The sequence below is a fragment of the Chenopodium quinoa genome, unplaced genomic scaffold (genome assembly GCF_001683475.1).
Source record: "Chenopodium quinoa cultivar QQ74 unplaced genomic scaffold, ASM168347v1, whole genome shotgun sequence".
In the NCBI taxonomy this organism is placed as follows: Eukaryota; Viridiplantae; Streptophyta; class Magnoliopsida; order Caryophyllales; family Amaranthaceae; genus Chenopodium; species Chenopodium quinoa.
Window position 1 is genome coordinate 3,725,451 of NW_018743697.1, and position 16,975 is coordinate 3,742,425.

The 16,975-nt window shown below is 34.8% G+C and overlaps 1 protein-coding gene across 1 annotated transcript; it reads right to left on the reverse strand.

Moving 5' to 3' along the window:
- Nucleotides 1–4,029: 4,029 nt before the first annotated feature.
- Nucleotides 4,030–16,430, reverse strand: LOC110684324 (putative hydrolase C777.06c). The gene is made up of 12 exons (XM_021860766.1): nt 16,081–16,430; nt 14,872–15,005; nt 14,659–14,771; nt 13,394–13,435; nt 6,646–6,701; nt 6,461–6,537; nt 5,570–5,689; nt 5,371–5,447; nt 5,196–5,259; nt 5,006–5,056; nt 4,876–4,924; nt 4,030–4,665 (listed from the first exon to the last, which is right to left on the reverse strand). Exons 1-12 carry the CDS (start codon nt 16,247–16,249, stop codon nt 4,547–4,549), a joined length of 1,071 nt encoding a protein of 356 aa, XP_021716458.1. The 5' UTR covers nt 16,250–16,430; the 3' UTR covers nt 4,030–4,546.
- Between the last annotated feature and the right edge of the window lie 545 nt (nt 16,431–16,975).

Here is a 16,975-nt window from a genome sequence, read left to right on the forward strand (position 1 = left end):
TTGATTGAGAATCAATTATTACAAATTTGTCAAAATTTTACATTTATATTGCGTACTTCAGTATTTGAATTATGGATTAATTGAATATAACATACATATTATCTAGTATGGCGACCTGCGACCTAAAATGGAGAAGTGTGACTTACAAGTATTGTTTAAAGACGAAGACATACTCATAATCTTTTATTTCTTGCCCTCGTAAATCGATGACATTTGCTGCATATTATATTTTCATTTGTAAAAGTTTTGTCTAGTTACTATTGTTTACTAGTGTTTGGCTTTGTTCCTTGAAGATCCGAGCACGAATGAATTAAGTTTCAAAAATCAACTCCTTAATTAAATAAAAAGTATAATTAAATAATTAAAAAGTTTTATTAAATCAATAATTGTACGTTAGAAATGAACGTGTAACATTGAGAAAGGTAATTCTGTCTTTGCCTCAAACAGCTCAAAACCAAGCTACTAAAAACAACCTAATTAGGACTTAGAAGTTTGGCCCTATATATTCATCAAACTTTGGTATGTACTATAATTTTATAAACTATGAAATTATAAAAGTCAGCTTAGGCAAGAATATAAGTCAACTTAAGAATACTAATAATTTTCTTAACAGAATTGTAAAACCTTGACTTAAGCTTTGGTTTCTGGAGCAACCAACTATATACTTTTGCTCCTTGGTTGGTTTCTTTGTCGTTACAATATTCTTTGACTCTATGTTATGCATATTATAATTAATTATAACACATGATATAGTATTCAATAAGCACATTGTTATGGTTTATCCTTTAAATTTGTCCAATATATGTTTATCTAGTTACTTATTTGTCACATCATATTGCTATTATTGAGTATATTATTTATGCCCTTAATATAAAAACTGAGGTTTGGTGTTTGGTATAAATTTCATAAACGGAATGGAAGAATTTATATAACTATATAAGGGGAAGGGTAATGATATATGTTACTTTTGATATGTGTTTGGTATCTTTATAGAATGAAAACAAATTGAGGAGTTTATAATTGAGGAGGGAAACACATTTTGTTTCCACTAGTTGGATAAGGGTAACAATTTGGGGGATTTTGTTACCCTTTGGAAACGGTATTTGTTACTTGTAGCTCATACCAAACTAATAAAAAGGGAAACACTTATTTGATTACGTTTCCTACATTACAAATTTTCATACCAAACACCCCCTTTATTTGGTCAACTAATTAATTCGTATTACTTGTTACTCCATATGTTTCTGAATAGCATTCGTTTAATTTTAATGTGTTAACTTACTTCATCTATATTATCCATTATTATATAAAGACCAGACATATCGTTGAATTAGTTCGTGATCTAATAAATACATGCAATATGGATATATTTGGTTAACTTCTGCGTTGACACATATGTCAGGCAATGTTGTACTACAAATAAATTTGAAATAAATGGAGTATTGTTAAGCTAGGTCAAACTTGTCTCTCATACTCTTCTTCTTAATAGATGAAGGAGCGAGGGGGCTTATTTATAGTACTTGTATATTCTCTAAATAAATATTATTCGGGTATGCGGTGGGCTCTTGGTAAGATAGATCCTATCTAAGGATGATCGACTAGCTTGGAGCTAGTGATTGCTTGATGCCAACAAAAATAAGAAGTCTCATTGATCAATGTATATTGATTAATTTAAACTTTTGCCCCTTCAAAAGATTTGAAAAAAAAAAATATCATAAAACTTTTGCTACGTAAAAAACCATGGTTGAACAGGTCTAATAGATAATTGGACCGCAATTAGCAAGAATAATATTGATTAAAATAAGCTCAATAATTAAACAATTCCCATGCATAGTATATGGAATAAAAGACCTTGTTAAATTATATAGCTTGGTAATAATAGACAATTATATAAGTTCATTCGAATTGAAATTATCCAAAGCAAGTAACAACAAAGAAAAAGTGCTAGACCACCTTTTGTTATGAAAAATAAAATCAAAAAAGTTGCTGAGAAAGAGATTCAATTTCATGCAAAATATGCTTTATTGTCCCTAAAAACCAGGTGATGTGTATATGAATATTAGATCATATAATATAAAGTAAAGACTTTGTTATTATGCCTTTACAGAACGAATCATTTGATCATTTTAGCCCCAGCCATTTGGTCTATCACTTGTGTTACTGCTCATTGGTTGAAAGGTCAAAACCTAGGAAAGATTTCATAACATTATTCATGTATTATTCCCTCCCCCACTTTAATTATAATAATGTAGTATTTTCTTTTTTTAACCAAAATTCAAATTTACATGTATCCAATTGCTAAGATAGCTACAACATAAATACTTATACATAAAGTTACATCGTATATATGGTTTTATACGGGGTGATAAGACCAGGGTAACAAGTCAGAATTTTGTTTGTTTACCGTGTATTCAACACTAATAATTACAAGTGGAACTTACATGATGTACATATAACATATGTAAGATTTAATTTCATAACCTTTAATTATGAGATCAGGCGAAACTTTTATTACCACTAACCTTTGCTTGGTAATTAATTAAGACATATAATAGTTTGATTAATTATGCTTAGGAATGTTACGTAGTAGACAACAAATAAAAAAGGAACGTAGGACAGAAATACAAGCTAGAAAGGGACAATGCAAGGGATGTCAATGTTTAGAATCCAAAAATGGGGCAAATAGGCAGTGACACACAAGGCTATGAGAATAACGCATGAATGAGAGAGCACTGATAGATGATGAGATGAGTTCACGAGTGTGCCATTTACGTTTCGTATAATTTAGGGTACTCACTAGTGTTTTTTGTTTTTGTTTGTGTGTCCCACTTTTACTCTTCTTTCTTAAATCATTGAGGTATTAGTGACCCACAAAGATCATTCTTTCATGACCCATTGTATTTAATTAGTTCTCATTATTGTTTCGTCTTTCCGTGGGTTACGAAATAACATAATCGGTCATTGATGTATTGAAAGTTATGATTTTGTGAATTTGTGTATTAAGAAGTTGGGGGCAACAATTATGGAGTAAAATATGATGTATTCTAATTAAACAGCGTTATTGTTAAAAAGTTTTAATAAAACTAAACAGTGTTGTGATAACTCACTAAATAAATCAAATTTGTATAACCTTTAGAATTTTTTTTTTTTTTTTTTTTTTTTGGAACTTCAATGAAGGGTAATTTAATTTTTTTTATTTAATCTTAAAAAAAATTATAAAAAAAAAATAAAAATAAAAAACACTTATTTTTTTGAAGAGTGGGTCTTCTAGCTAGCTAATGGTCTTTTACCTTGCCCTTGTGGAGTGTGGACTATCAGCACGACAGTAGTAGTTGCTGGGCCTACTATCCCTGTACTAACTGGGCCAACCTGGGCCCTAGCAGAGTTGTTAAAAATTGCAGTCTCATTTTCTTGAATAATCTCTCTTACATGCTCGTATTTCATCCAATATTTTAGTAGTTGTTGGGTTAATCTTATTGTATAGTTTCAAAATACTATTTGATGAAATACGAAGTGATTTTTACTAAAAATGTATTTATAGATTTTAATATTGAAAGTTAGTATGTACGTATTGTAATAAAAAAGAAACAAAAAATCTAATAAGAAACGGAAGAAGCAATATATATGAATCTAACAAGAACAGAAGTAATATATATATAACACGAACAAATTATGTAGACATGTTTGACAATCAAAGCGTCAATTAATTTGGCTAGGTTTGGAAATGGTTGGTGATTATCGTGTCTATGAAATACCCATCAATGTCATTTAGAAGGAATGTGATGTTACACTACAACCAAGTTTCACCAAACAAGACAAACATCATCTGAAGCCTCAACATCTACCTACTACCATTTTTTGCTATTTAAAGCTCAAGATTAGACTTATTGTCAACTCCATTATTCCATATTCTTCGTTGATCATGACCTTTCATGCTTTTGCAATTTACATGACCAAAAAAATGGGATGAAAAACAACTCTTCTGATTTAATTCCTGCGAAAAATTTCCACAATTATATGAAATGAGAATAATCTGAATGATAATTGCATTCCTTATACTATGATCCATCATGTTTGACATGAGTTATCAGGATGTACTCTATCCAGAAATAATTGTCGCATCATCTCAGTAGTGTACCTTAGTTGAACTTTCCATACATCTTATGTAACATGTAACTATTGAATATGGCCAAAGAGAGCACAAAGTGTACTCTGCATATACCGCTTTCCAGCCCCCCTTTCCCTGTGCACGACTGGGCAGTCAGCAGTGAAATTTATAACAAAAAACAGCCGGGAAGTACAATGAGAACAATGTTCTCAGTCTTTTATTATATTTCTGGTTCAGGGTACAAATCGTACAATATAATCTGTTGCAAGTCTTGCAACCTATGCCACATTGCGCAGCTGAATTGACCAACCACACTTTACCTGGAGCCCATATGCAATTTGCATTGATTTGAACCGAAGGTATCAATCTTGCTGGATAAATAATTGTGAACACAGCAGTATAATCTGGAGAGATGGAAACTTGCCAGGGAAAGGGGGACTAGAGATCTATAGGCACGCGAAGTCCATCATAGCTCAATTGCACATCAAGTCCTTCTGTATCCTTCAAACCAGACAGCTGTGCGTTAATTTCTTCGTGATCCATTAAGTGCATCATGCCTTCACATCAGTAGGAAAAGAAAATTGAGGGAGAAATCAGGATTATAGTTCATTACAGTACAGTTTCCAATCTCTCAGATAGGATTGGATAGTGAAACGATGAATGAAGATGGAGAAAACGTTAAACTAAGTAATGGGATAAAACAATCGGATTGAAGACAAGTCTTCATTGAAAATTGAGCTGTGTGTACATAATAGCTCAAAACATACCAGTGAAAAGTGTTCTCTTGGGTTGGATTTTTCGAACTTCATCCAACGCCTGCAAGAAGAATATGCAGAATCGAAAATCAAACAATCTGGGGCAAAACAGAATGGAATGAAAAGTAGAACTAGAGCCTACCCTTGGCAGTCCGAAATGGGTTGGAGTAGATCGTTCAGGTTTCAAAGCATCCTAAGTTGGATTAGCAAAGCATATTAAGAGCCAAACAAAAATAGAGTAAATTGTAGATAGAAAGGAACCATGCAAGTAAGAAGCAACCAAACAAAAAACAAAAATATAAGGAGAAAGAGGGGGGGAGAGGAGGTCGTACCATGATTAGGAGATCACAATCCTCCAAGAGCGGATAAGTTTCATCTGGAATATCACTGACGTCACTGCAATCAATTACAAAAGTCCATTGGAATATAGGTGAACATCTACAGAATACTACATAATGTTGTAAGGTGACAGTCAGGATCTTAAACATAACCATTTGAACAAATTACCTTATGTAGCAAATGTTGCCAAAACGAAAACCAAGAGAACGATAGCCTTCACCATGCCACACAGGCAACGGAGTAATCTGAAACCATAATAAAATACTTGGCCATGACATGAAGAACATGAAAGAGGAGAAAGCATGCAGTTGTTTTTCCACAGAACATGACATGAAGAACATGAAAGAGGCAAAAGCACCACACAGACCTTCAGATCATTCACAATAAACGGCTCCTCCTGAATGATATGGAACTGCAACTCAGAGACAGCAGCACCTTCTAAAACCACACTAGTATCAACCAGATAATAATGGGTTTTTTTCATCACCTGAATTAATTTAATTGCTATAGTCATCTCAAATTCTCAATACATATATGATGGCACATTTTAGTGCAAGAAGGAGCCACATATAATATTATCAAGGGTCACAAATTTACAATCTGAATTGGTAAAAGGCACCTCCTCTAAGCATGCCACTTGATCTTGTCAATCAATGAACATAACATAGACAAAGGATGAAAACGAATGACGAGGAGATAAGAATATAAGATGCATCAAGACCTATGAAACCCAGACAACCAAGTTTTTAACTTGCTAGGTAAATTAAGCTAAATGAATTCCTAAGCATTTTAATATCACATTTTTGTTAGAGAAGCCTATAGATTTAAGCCAGCAACTGGTGTCTTTTGTCAATAAAGTTGTGAGTTTGAATAACAGCATTACTTCAGCACAAAGGTTTTATTTTTTTATTTTTTTTTGAAACATTGAAACCAAATGTCTTTGTCCTCTTTTCCCCCTTTTCCCTGAAGGATGTTCAATAAAGCTGAAGTTGGAAAGTATTAAAAATTGAGCAGATTATCACACACGAGTAAAGCAATCCATCACCATATAGATAAAACAACGGCATCATATGCATAAGTAGTGTTACACAACAGTTCAAGGAAGATTAAATTTAGATTATCTAACAGAAAGAACTTAAAACCTCAAGTTTAACTTATATCATTTCAAGTTTAGCTTAAGTACACATATTTTCATGCAAGAGCATTTATATTTATAAAGCACAAACACTAATGTAAGAAAACAAATGTGGGTATACACCTCAAAATCACGCCTTGCGACATATATTGGAATGTGGGGCTGAACATTATTTGTCCAGTCGCGAAGATCATCAAGACCTAAACCAAAAGAGAAAAAAAAGAAGGCTTGGGCGGGTGAGCTGAAAGATAATAACTATCAGGGGAGTCAAGTGAAAATTAAATATTAAAAGTGTTCATGTCAGAGACCTCCAATAGCATCAGCATGAGAATGAGTAATAATAACCGCATCAAGTGTTCTTATCCTGGCAGAAATGCAACTAGTCATGAAAGGGCAAAATTGACACTGGCAGATACATGACTAAGAAACCCATTACCAAATATTCATGATTTGCTTACATTCGACAATTATCTCTACTGAAGGTAGATAAAGCAACATAACTTCTGTGGAAACAACAACTCTATGGAAAATCACATGAGCAAAATCACGGTAATTTTACAATTTCCTTCCACCCCTCAAAAAGAAGACAAACTTTAAATTTTAAAATCCTATTGTAGTAATGTATGCAAGTGCATCATACCCTCAAGGAGGGGGGGGGGTGAAGATGAAGAAGAAGAAGATGCATCATATGCACTAGACTTGTTGCATTTTGAAGTGTGTGCATATATTTTTTTTTTTTTTTTTTTAAATCAACAGAGTATGGGTTTATTACTGGATTTCTCAGAATGAGCCAAATTAAAATAAGTGATAACCACTAAGGAGAGTAAGGTAATGATACAACCGTCATAAAGGGTCTTTAAAGGGTAGGCATACCAATATACCATGCCCTTATGAAGGGTTGGGATAACGTGACAATGTTTACAGATAGAGGAGTACATTGTAAATTGGGTCATAGTGTGCCAAGTCCAACGCTAATGAGGCAGTATACATCTTAATAAAGATAACTTCATATCAGATATAATGAGTTAGATACCTAGAAAAAGAAAAGTGAATAAAGAAAACTCCTGCCCTTCTCTAATAATACCTCATGTGTAAGTTATAAATTTTCCCAGCCTCCTTTCCCTTATGTTGCCTAGTTACAAAAAGCCTCCATGTGTCAGTCAACAATTCTATGAAAATTTGGCATGATATTGGACCATAATGAAGTATCAACTGTCAACATCCATGTTGAGAACTGTCAACATCCATGTTGAGATATCGAAGTATTCAGCACACACAAGTACTCGAGGTGAAATAGAGTACCCAAGTAACATAGCCCTCATATCTTATTCTTTGATAGATTAAATTGTAATGTGGATTAAAGTGACTACAATAAACACATATTCATATCTCTTTTAAAGATGTGTCTGAACTATATCTCCCATATTCCTCATCAGAAATGTGGCATAACTGAAATTTATTTGCAGGTCAAGACTAAAACACAACTATAAAGATCCTAAGAGTCTAAGACAATTTGATGCATAAACTTGCTCAAAAGTATCAAATTTTTCAATATCAAAGTGACCCTTACAATTAGAGCTGTCAATTAGGGTAAACGGGTCGGGTTTGGGTCGAGTAAGAGTGGGTCGAGTCAACTCGGGTCGGGTCAATTCAGATTAATTCCATAACCTATGCGGGTCGGGTTTGGGTTGGGTCATGCTTGAGTTGGGTCACGTCGGGTCATACTTCTTATCGGGTTTGGGTTGGGTTTAGGTCGGGTTATAATCAGGTTGGGTCATTTTCAAGTCAGGTCATTCTCGGGTTCATCCGGGTTCAGTTCAAGTCAATAACAAGTCGGGTTGATTTCAGGTCGGGTTTGTAACAGGTTGGGTTAAATCCGGGTCGGGTTAGGAACGGGTCGATCAAGTCAGGTTAAATTCGGGTTTTGAAGGGTTAAAACAGGGTTGGGACAATTTTAGTTCAAGTCGGGTTCGGTGCAAGTTAATTAAATTGGCCGTTTTAAACCAATAAATCGGTACAAGTTGTAAATCGGTAAATTGGCCGTTTAAAAGAAAATTGAATGCTTCCACACACCCAATTGGACTCCCGGAGGATAATAAAGAGCATGATAAACATTTCGGCAATTTTTTTTCTGGGCGAAAAAAAATAAAAAAATTTCAAAATTGAACCCTAATATCCACGTTTTTTGAGAAACTTTGGAGGTTTTGAGAATCGGTGTCGAAAAGTCTTGAAATTCTATGGGATACATCTCGGGTTCATTTAATACCGTTTGGAACCATATATAATCATTATTTATTGTCATAAATGTTCGTGGTAGGCTTGAATTAATGAAATCGGTGCAAGTTGTAAGCCGGTAAATTGGTCGTTTAAATGCAAATTGGAAGGTTCCACCCACCCAATTGGACTCCTAGAAGGTATTAGGGACCATGGTAAACATTTCGGCATTTTTTATTTTCGGGCGAAAAAAATCAAAAAATTTCAAGGCGAATATCCACGCTTTTTGAGAAATTTTGCAGGTTTCGGGGCCCGGTGTAGAAAAGTATTAATATTTTAGGGTTACATCTTGGGGTCATAAAATGTCGTTTGAAACCATATATGGATCATTATATGTTGTCATAAATATTCGTAGTAGGCTTGACTTAATGGAATTCGTGCAAGTTATAAACCGGTAATTAAATTGGCCGTTTAAAGACAAATTGGATGGTTTCACCAACCCAATTGGACCCCCGGAAGGTATTAGGAACTATGGTAAACATTTCGGCAATTTTTATTTCGGGCGAAAAAAAAGTTATAAAATTCCAACCACCCAATTGGAATACTGGAGGGTATTAGGGACCATGATAAACATTTCGGCAATTTTTATTTCGGGCGAAAAAAAGTTAAAAAATTCCAAAAAATTAAAGGATAATATCCACGCGTTTGGAGAATTTTTTTAGAATTCGGGGCCTGGTGTCGAAAAGTTTTGAGATTTTAGGGGATACATCTCGGGGTCATATAATACTGTTTTAAACCACAAATGAGTTAATAAAATCGGTGCATGCTATAAACCGGTAAAATCGCCATTTAAAGACAAATTGGATGGTTCCACCCACCTAATTGAACTCCCAGATTGTATTAGGGACCATGGTAAACATTTCGGCAATTTTTATTTATAAGCGAAAAAAGTCAAAAAATTCCAAAATTTAAGGCTAATATCCACGCCTTTTTAGAAATTTTGGAGGTTTCGAGGCCTTTAGATTTTAGGGGATATATCTCGAGGTCATATAATGTCGTTGGGAACTACATATAATCATTATATGTTGTCATAAATGTTCGTGGTAGGCTTGAGTTAATGAAATCGATGCAAGTTGTAAACCGGTAAATTGGTAGTTTAAAGGCAAATTGGATGGTTCCACCTAACCAATTGGACTCACGGAGGGTATTAGGAACAATGGTAAATATTTTGGCAATTTTTATTTCCGAGCGAAAAAAGTCAGAAAATTCTAAAATTGGAAACTAATTATCCACGCATTTTGCAAAAGTTTAAAGGTTTCAAACTCGGTGTCTAAAAGTCTTGAAATTCCAGGGTATACATCTTGGGGTCATATAATGCCGTTTGCAACCATATATGATTATTATATGTTTTCATAAATGTTCGTGGTAAGATTGAATTAATGAAATCGATGCAAGTTGTAAACCGGTAAATTGGTCGTTTAAAGGCAAATTGGATAGTTCCACTTACCCAATTGGACTCCATGAGGGTATTATGAATCATAGTAAACATTTTGGCAATTTTTATTTTCGGCCGAAAAAAAAAGTCAAAAAATTCCAAAATTGAATGCTAATATCCACGCATTTTGAGAAATTTTGGAGGTTTTGGGGCAAGGTGTTGAAAAGGTTGAGATTTTAGGAGATACATCTCGGGGACATATAATGTCATTTGGTACCATATATGATCATTTTATATTGTCATAAATGTTCGTGGTAGGCTTGAATTAATGAAATCGGTGCAAATTGTAAATGGGTAAATTGGTCGTTTAAAGGCAAATTAAATGTTTCCACCCACCCAATTGGACTCCCAAAGGTTATTAGGAACCATGGTAGACATTTCGGCAATTTTTATTTCTGGGCGAAAAAAAGTAAAAAAATTCCAAATTGAAGGTTGATATCCACGATTTTTTAGAAATTTTAGAGGTTTCGGGGCCGGTGTCGAAAAGGCTTGAGATTTTAGGGGATACATCTCGCAGTCATATAATGTCGTTTGGGACCATATATGATCATTATATGTTGTCATAAATGTTAGTGGTAGGCTTGAATTAATGAAATCAGTGCAAGCTGTAAATCGGTAAATTAGCCGCTTAAAGTCAAATTGGATGTTTCCACCCAACCAATTGGACTCCCAGAGGGTATTAGGGACCATGGTAAACAATTCGGCAATTTTTATTTACGGGCGAAAAAAAAGACAAAAATTTCAAAATTGAAGGCTAATAACCATGTTTTTTGAGAAATTCCGAAGGTTTCGGGCTGGTGTCGAAATGAAATGAGATTTTAAGGGATACATCTCGGGGTCATATGATGTCGTTTGGAACTATAATTGATCATTATATGTTGTCATAAATGTTTGTGGTAGGTTTGAGTTAATGAAACTCGTGCAAGTTATAAACCAGTAAATTGGCCGTTTAAAGGCAAATTGGTTGGTTCCACCCACCCAATTGGACTCCCAGAGGGTATTAGAGACCATGGTAAACATTTCGGCAATTTTTATTTCTGGGCGAAAAAAGTTAAAAAAAATTCCAAAATTAAAGTCTATTATCCATGCTTTTTGAGAATTTTAGGAGTATTCGGGCCCGATGTCGAAAAGTCTTGAAATTCTAGGGAATACATCTTGGGGTCATATAATGTCATTGGAACCATATATGATCATTATTTGTTGTCATAAATGTTCGTGGTAGGGTTTAATTAATGAAATCAGTGTAAGTTGTAAACCGATAAATTGGTAGTTCAAAGGCAAATTGGATGGTTCCATCCACCCAATTGGACTCTCGAGGGTATTTAGGACCATGGTAAACATTTCGGGAATTTTTAAATCCAGGCGAAAAAAATTCAAAAAATTCCAAAATTGAAGGCTAACATCCACGTTTTTTGAGAAATTTTGAATGTTTCGGAGCCCGATGTCGAAAAACATTGAGATTTTAGGGGATACATCTCGTGGTCATATAATGTCGTTTGGATCCATATATGATCATTATATGTTGTCATAAATGTTCGTGGTAAGCTTGAGTTAATGAAATCGGTGCAAGTAGTAAACCGGTAAATTGGTCGTTTACAAGAAAATTGGATGGTTCCACCCAGCCAATTGGACTTCCAGAGGGTATTAGGGACCATGATAAACATTTCGGCAATTTTTATTTTCGGGTGAAAAAAAGTCAAAAAAATTCTAAAATTGAAGGCTAATATCCACGCTTTTTGAGAAATTTTGGAGGTTTCAGGTAGAGATGTCAATTCGGGTAAACGGGCCGGGTTTGGGTCGGTAAGAGTGGGTCGGTAAGAGTGGGTCGGTAAGAGTGGGTCGGGTCAACTCGGATCGGGTCAATTTGGATTAATTCCATAATCTATGTGGGTCGTGTTTGGGTTGGGTCATGCTTGAGTCGGGTCACGTCGGGTCATACTTCTTATCGAGTTTGGGTCGGGTTAATAATAAGTCGGGTTACATTCGGGCCGGGTGAACAATACGTCGGGTTTAATTCGGGTTTTCACGGGTTAGAACAGGTTAGGGTAATTTTCAAGTTCGAGTCAGGCTCGGTTCAAGTCAATAATTTGTGGGTTAGAATCAAGTCGGGCCATTCTCGGGTTTGAGTCGGGTTCGGTTCAAGTCAATAATTTGCGGGTTATAATTAGGTCGTGTCATTTTCAAGTTGGGTCATTCTCGGGTTCAAGTCAGATTCGGTTCAAGTCAATAATTTGCGGGTTAAAATTAGGTTGGGTCATTTCCAAGTCGGGTCATTCTCGAATTCAAGTCGGGTTATGTTCAAGTCTATAATTTGCAGGTTACAATCAGGTAGGGCTATTTCCAAGTCATGTCATATTCGGGTTCAACTAAATATAAATAGATAATTATCATTTTTATCAAGCTAATTATTTCCTTTGACTATAATATAAATGGCAATATACTAGGGAACTAATTTATCATTTAGGAAGATAATTATCTCCTTTGACTATACAACAAATATATACTACATTTAACTTTTAAATTTGAGGATGACGCTCCTTTCTTTTGCTGCCTGGACCGACTTGGTCTCCCCAGACGAAATGCTTTGATCAACAATAATAAAGTGGTCTAAACTGCATTTAAGGTGATTTGAAATCGAGTCTTGAACAATTTGGGTTGAATTTAGGTCGGGTCAATAACAAGTTGTGTTGATTTCGAGTCGAGTTAGTAATAGATCGAGTTGAATTTTTGGGCCGGGTTAGTAATAGGTCCGGTAAAATTTGGGTCGGGTCAATAACAAGTCGGGTTGAATTTGGGTCAGGTCAATAACAAATCGGGTTGATTTCTGGTTGGGTTTGTAACAAGTTGGGTTAAATTCGGGTCGGGTTAGGAACGGGTCGGGTTGAATTCACATCAGGTTGGTAACAAGTCGGGTTAAATTCGGGTTTTGACGGGTTAAAATGGGTTTGGGTCAATTTCGGTTCAAGTCGGGTTTGGTTCAGGTCAATAATTTACGGGTTACATTTGGGTCGGATCATCTCCATGTCAGTTCTTGTTCGGCTTCAGATCTCACATACTCGGGTCAACTCGGGTTTAGGGTTGGTTTCAGGCCGGGGTTGGGTCACCATTTTTTCGGGTTCAGATGGGTCGGTTAATAATCGGGTTTGAGTCGGTATTTCGGGTCGGGTCAACTTTTGACAGCTCTACTTACAATGTCAACCTTTTCTCTATGAAGCCTTCTTCTAGAAAAAGTAAACACTTTCAGAAAAAGTAAAAATGACATACATTAGAACCTTCAGAAATATTTAGAAATGAGGTTGCTTCAAGCATTGATCAATATGTAGTGAAGCTACTGCAGCATTGCTTACCCATAGGTAGGAAACCAACGGAGAGCACTATGGTAGAAAAACCTGCATAAAATTCAAGAAGCTCTTCAATGAATATAGTAAAACTACATGGAAAAAATGATGAATGATATACTTGCTCTTCATTTTAAGTCTTTTGGATATTGTGGTCATTTATTATTATATCAATTATCTCTAAAAGTAACTGACATCAAAATCAGTTTGGTTATAATGTCCCTGAAAGCAAAAGGTCCTTTCCCAGCTCAAAGGGAATTCTAGAAATTACAGAACAACAATAAATGACTTCCTAGGTTCAAAATCCAGAAAATTTATGTATCAGATTATTCCACAGAAACATGAATGAAACATTTGAACCACAAAAAGAGAAATATAAATATCGTTGGTCTGTCACTGATGAAGTGCCTCAAATGACAAACTCATAGGCACATCAAGCACCATGATCCAGAGTCACCAATGTGGCTATGTGCAAAATACTTGTGTAAATGTAGCAAGAGTAAGGATGTGTTATATTCACCTATCTTTCACTTATATGAACTTATTAAAGCTTATTTTAGTTGTAATTTGAGCTTGGGTAACCCTTATCAACTCTTTATCAAGACTTATATTTCTTGAACTTATCTAGTTATCATATTTGAACTAATGAGACTTGAAATAAGTGAAAACAAGGTGAATATAATAGGGCCTAAGAAATAAATTGTTGAATGGCATTTAAGAGAAGCAGCTACACTGTAATATATAATCTAAAACAGAAAATTAAACACTATTGGCAACACAAGATCATATTGCTGAAAATGCAAATTCGAAAGCTAAATAAAAGTTTTCCTGGTCAATAAAAAACAGCATTATGACCTGTAAGGTGCAGCTCTTACACTACGGACGCAGCATGTTGTAGCCAGAAGTTGGTTCACTAACACATTTAACAGAAAACGAGAAAGCAAAGAAATCACCCAGGCTGACAGGTACTAGTTGCCTCCGCTTTTTGGCCTACATTTTGTGCTCCATGTTCTATTGAAGTGCTAAGAAACAACTAAATTGAGATACTTGATCCTACTGTATAGGAAATTCAAAGCCTACATGCAAATTAGTCTCCTTCACTCCCCAGCACCCCACTATGTTGTATTGTTGTCATACAATGTTCTTAACATCCTTATAACCATCCAGTCCTATCCTCTGGGAGTCTGGGGCTTCAAAATACTGCTAAGATTTCTCCTATGATTGACAATTCAATAAAAATCCGGAAATTAAAAATTAGGAAGAAGCAAACTTACTTTCCAGCATCTATAAGAATATTGCGCATCCCAGAAGCTCCATTGTAACGGATCAAGATGCTTGTATTGAGTCTCCTATTTTTACTATTTGGATCTGCTGCTTTCTTGCATACCTAGTAAAGTAATATGGAGGACATGAATTTCACTCTTCTTAGATCAATAGCATAATGATGGAACATTTCGAATCATGGCATTCTAGAGAGATGTTCATACCGGACAGTTTTTGAAAGGATCAGTCAAGCAGCTAACACGTGGGATGCCCTCACTTGTTCCTGTTCCCACAAATATTATCTCAGACTGTTCTCCTGGGGGGGTTACAAGACTGTTGCTTGTAGATTCTAAAGGAACTGAAGAAATAACTCATATTAGCATTTACCAAACAACCTTCAACAGATTCTATTATGTCTATTAGCAAATGTCTAACTTATTTTCACTTCTAATAATTATAAGTTCAAAATAAAATTGACTGATTCATCCAAACAAGCATACATAAAACAAAACAGACTGTTAAGCATGAAATTTCAGAATAACGAAAGATAGAAGTAAGAGCAGTAGAACACTTGTTAAGTCGTTATAAAAAAAGCACCAACATCACAAACACATTTGAAAGACTTTTTTTTTAGAGGTATGAATATCAAAAACTTCCTGATATTATAATCCATTGGTAACTCTTTTGCTTCGCTTCTAATCTCTCACTTGATGTGACTAACCCAATCATCCCTCGACACTTTCAAGATTAATCCACTATCCATACTGAACAAGAAAAGTAGTTGTGACTCACAAGCCTTCAAGCTACAAATTTCTTATTCATCATACAGGCAAACTACTCACTCATCAAACTCCTTATTACTCGTCATGAAAACCTTAAAAAGTTGAACACTATGTGAAGAGTCTAACACCAAACCAGGTCAATATCTATGAAACTCTAAATACTTTTTACTTGACACGAATCCAAAAACCTCACCCCACCCCCTTTTAGAAGTACTCATGATTATGTTTTCAATTAACATAGATCAATTTTCAGGATCATCATCCTCAGAAGCACAAAATTTAGTGCACTGGCATTAATTTTCGTTCCGTACCCTATATAAACAAGACAATCACATCAGTCAATAATCACATATCACATACAAGTAAAGGACATACTTTTAACTTTTAAGCCACTATATCAATCAAATAATCAATAAACAATGTACATGGTAACCAATTGGCCCAACATTTGCTATCTAATCTGCTGCTCGATTCGCCTATCTAATTGATACGGCAAAATTCCTAACACTATATTGCTAGTATTACTCATAAACATGGACATAAACTAAGTACATTATTGCTAAATAAAACAACTAAAAGGAAAAAAAATGAAAATTACAGAACATACAAAAACGAAAAATTAAAAAAGAGGGGGGGTATTTTAAGACATACCAGAATGAATAGAAGCTTGAAAACTTCGTTTAAAGAGATGATGGAAAGATAACCCATTTCTGGGGACTGAAACTGGGAATCCTGAGAAAGAAAGTTTGAATCTTTGATTTGCAAAATTGGTTAAACTATAGGGTACTGGACGAACTGAGCCCAGAAATAATGCTGACATTTTTCGATTTCAATAATTCAATAGAAAGTGAAAAATGCCCAGAAAAAAATGAATTTGTTAAAGATGAAAATTTTAATTGGTAGCGGGAAGCCAGAACAAAAAATCTGGGTTTATTTGGCTCCCTTTCTAATGCTTCTTTCTGTGCGCAGTTATTGTCAACGGCTGTATATTTCACTTTTTCTAATTTGGTCCCAGGTGTGCGGACTGTGGAGCACTAGAGCGAGCTAGACGCCTTCACACAAGAGGTTAAGTTTAGTCAATTAATAATTATTTTATTGACTGATTGGATATTGGTTTAATGATGATTGATACTACACTTGGTATGAAAGACTCGTGTTTGATCCCCCATAATAACAATCAGGAGGGGAGTGGAACCTAACCACCCATAACTGATCCTGAATCCGGATTAGCCTTAAGAGTGAACCGGGTGGAACACCAAAAAAAAGAAATAATGATTTTATTGATGTGCAATTTGCTTTATACAATCGCAATCCCTTTATGGTCCCGAGTAGTAAGTACTCAATGGACATTTTTATTACCAATTTGTTAAAAGATTTTTACAAAAATCAGTAGAATTTTTTTCTCATGAGAATAATTCTTAATATGTCATTTGGAATATACGGAGTATAAGTTAGGATAGAAATACTACAGTAACTAATAGGTGATATTCATTTATTCAATGCATATACAACTAAATAACCTACGTTAGCGGTTCAATTTGCCACT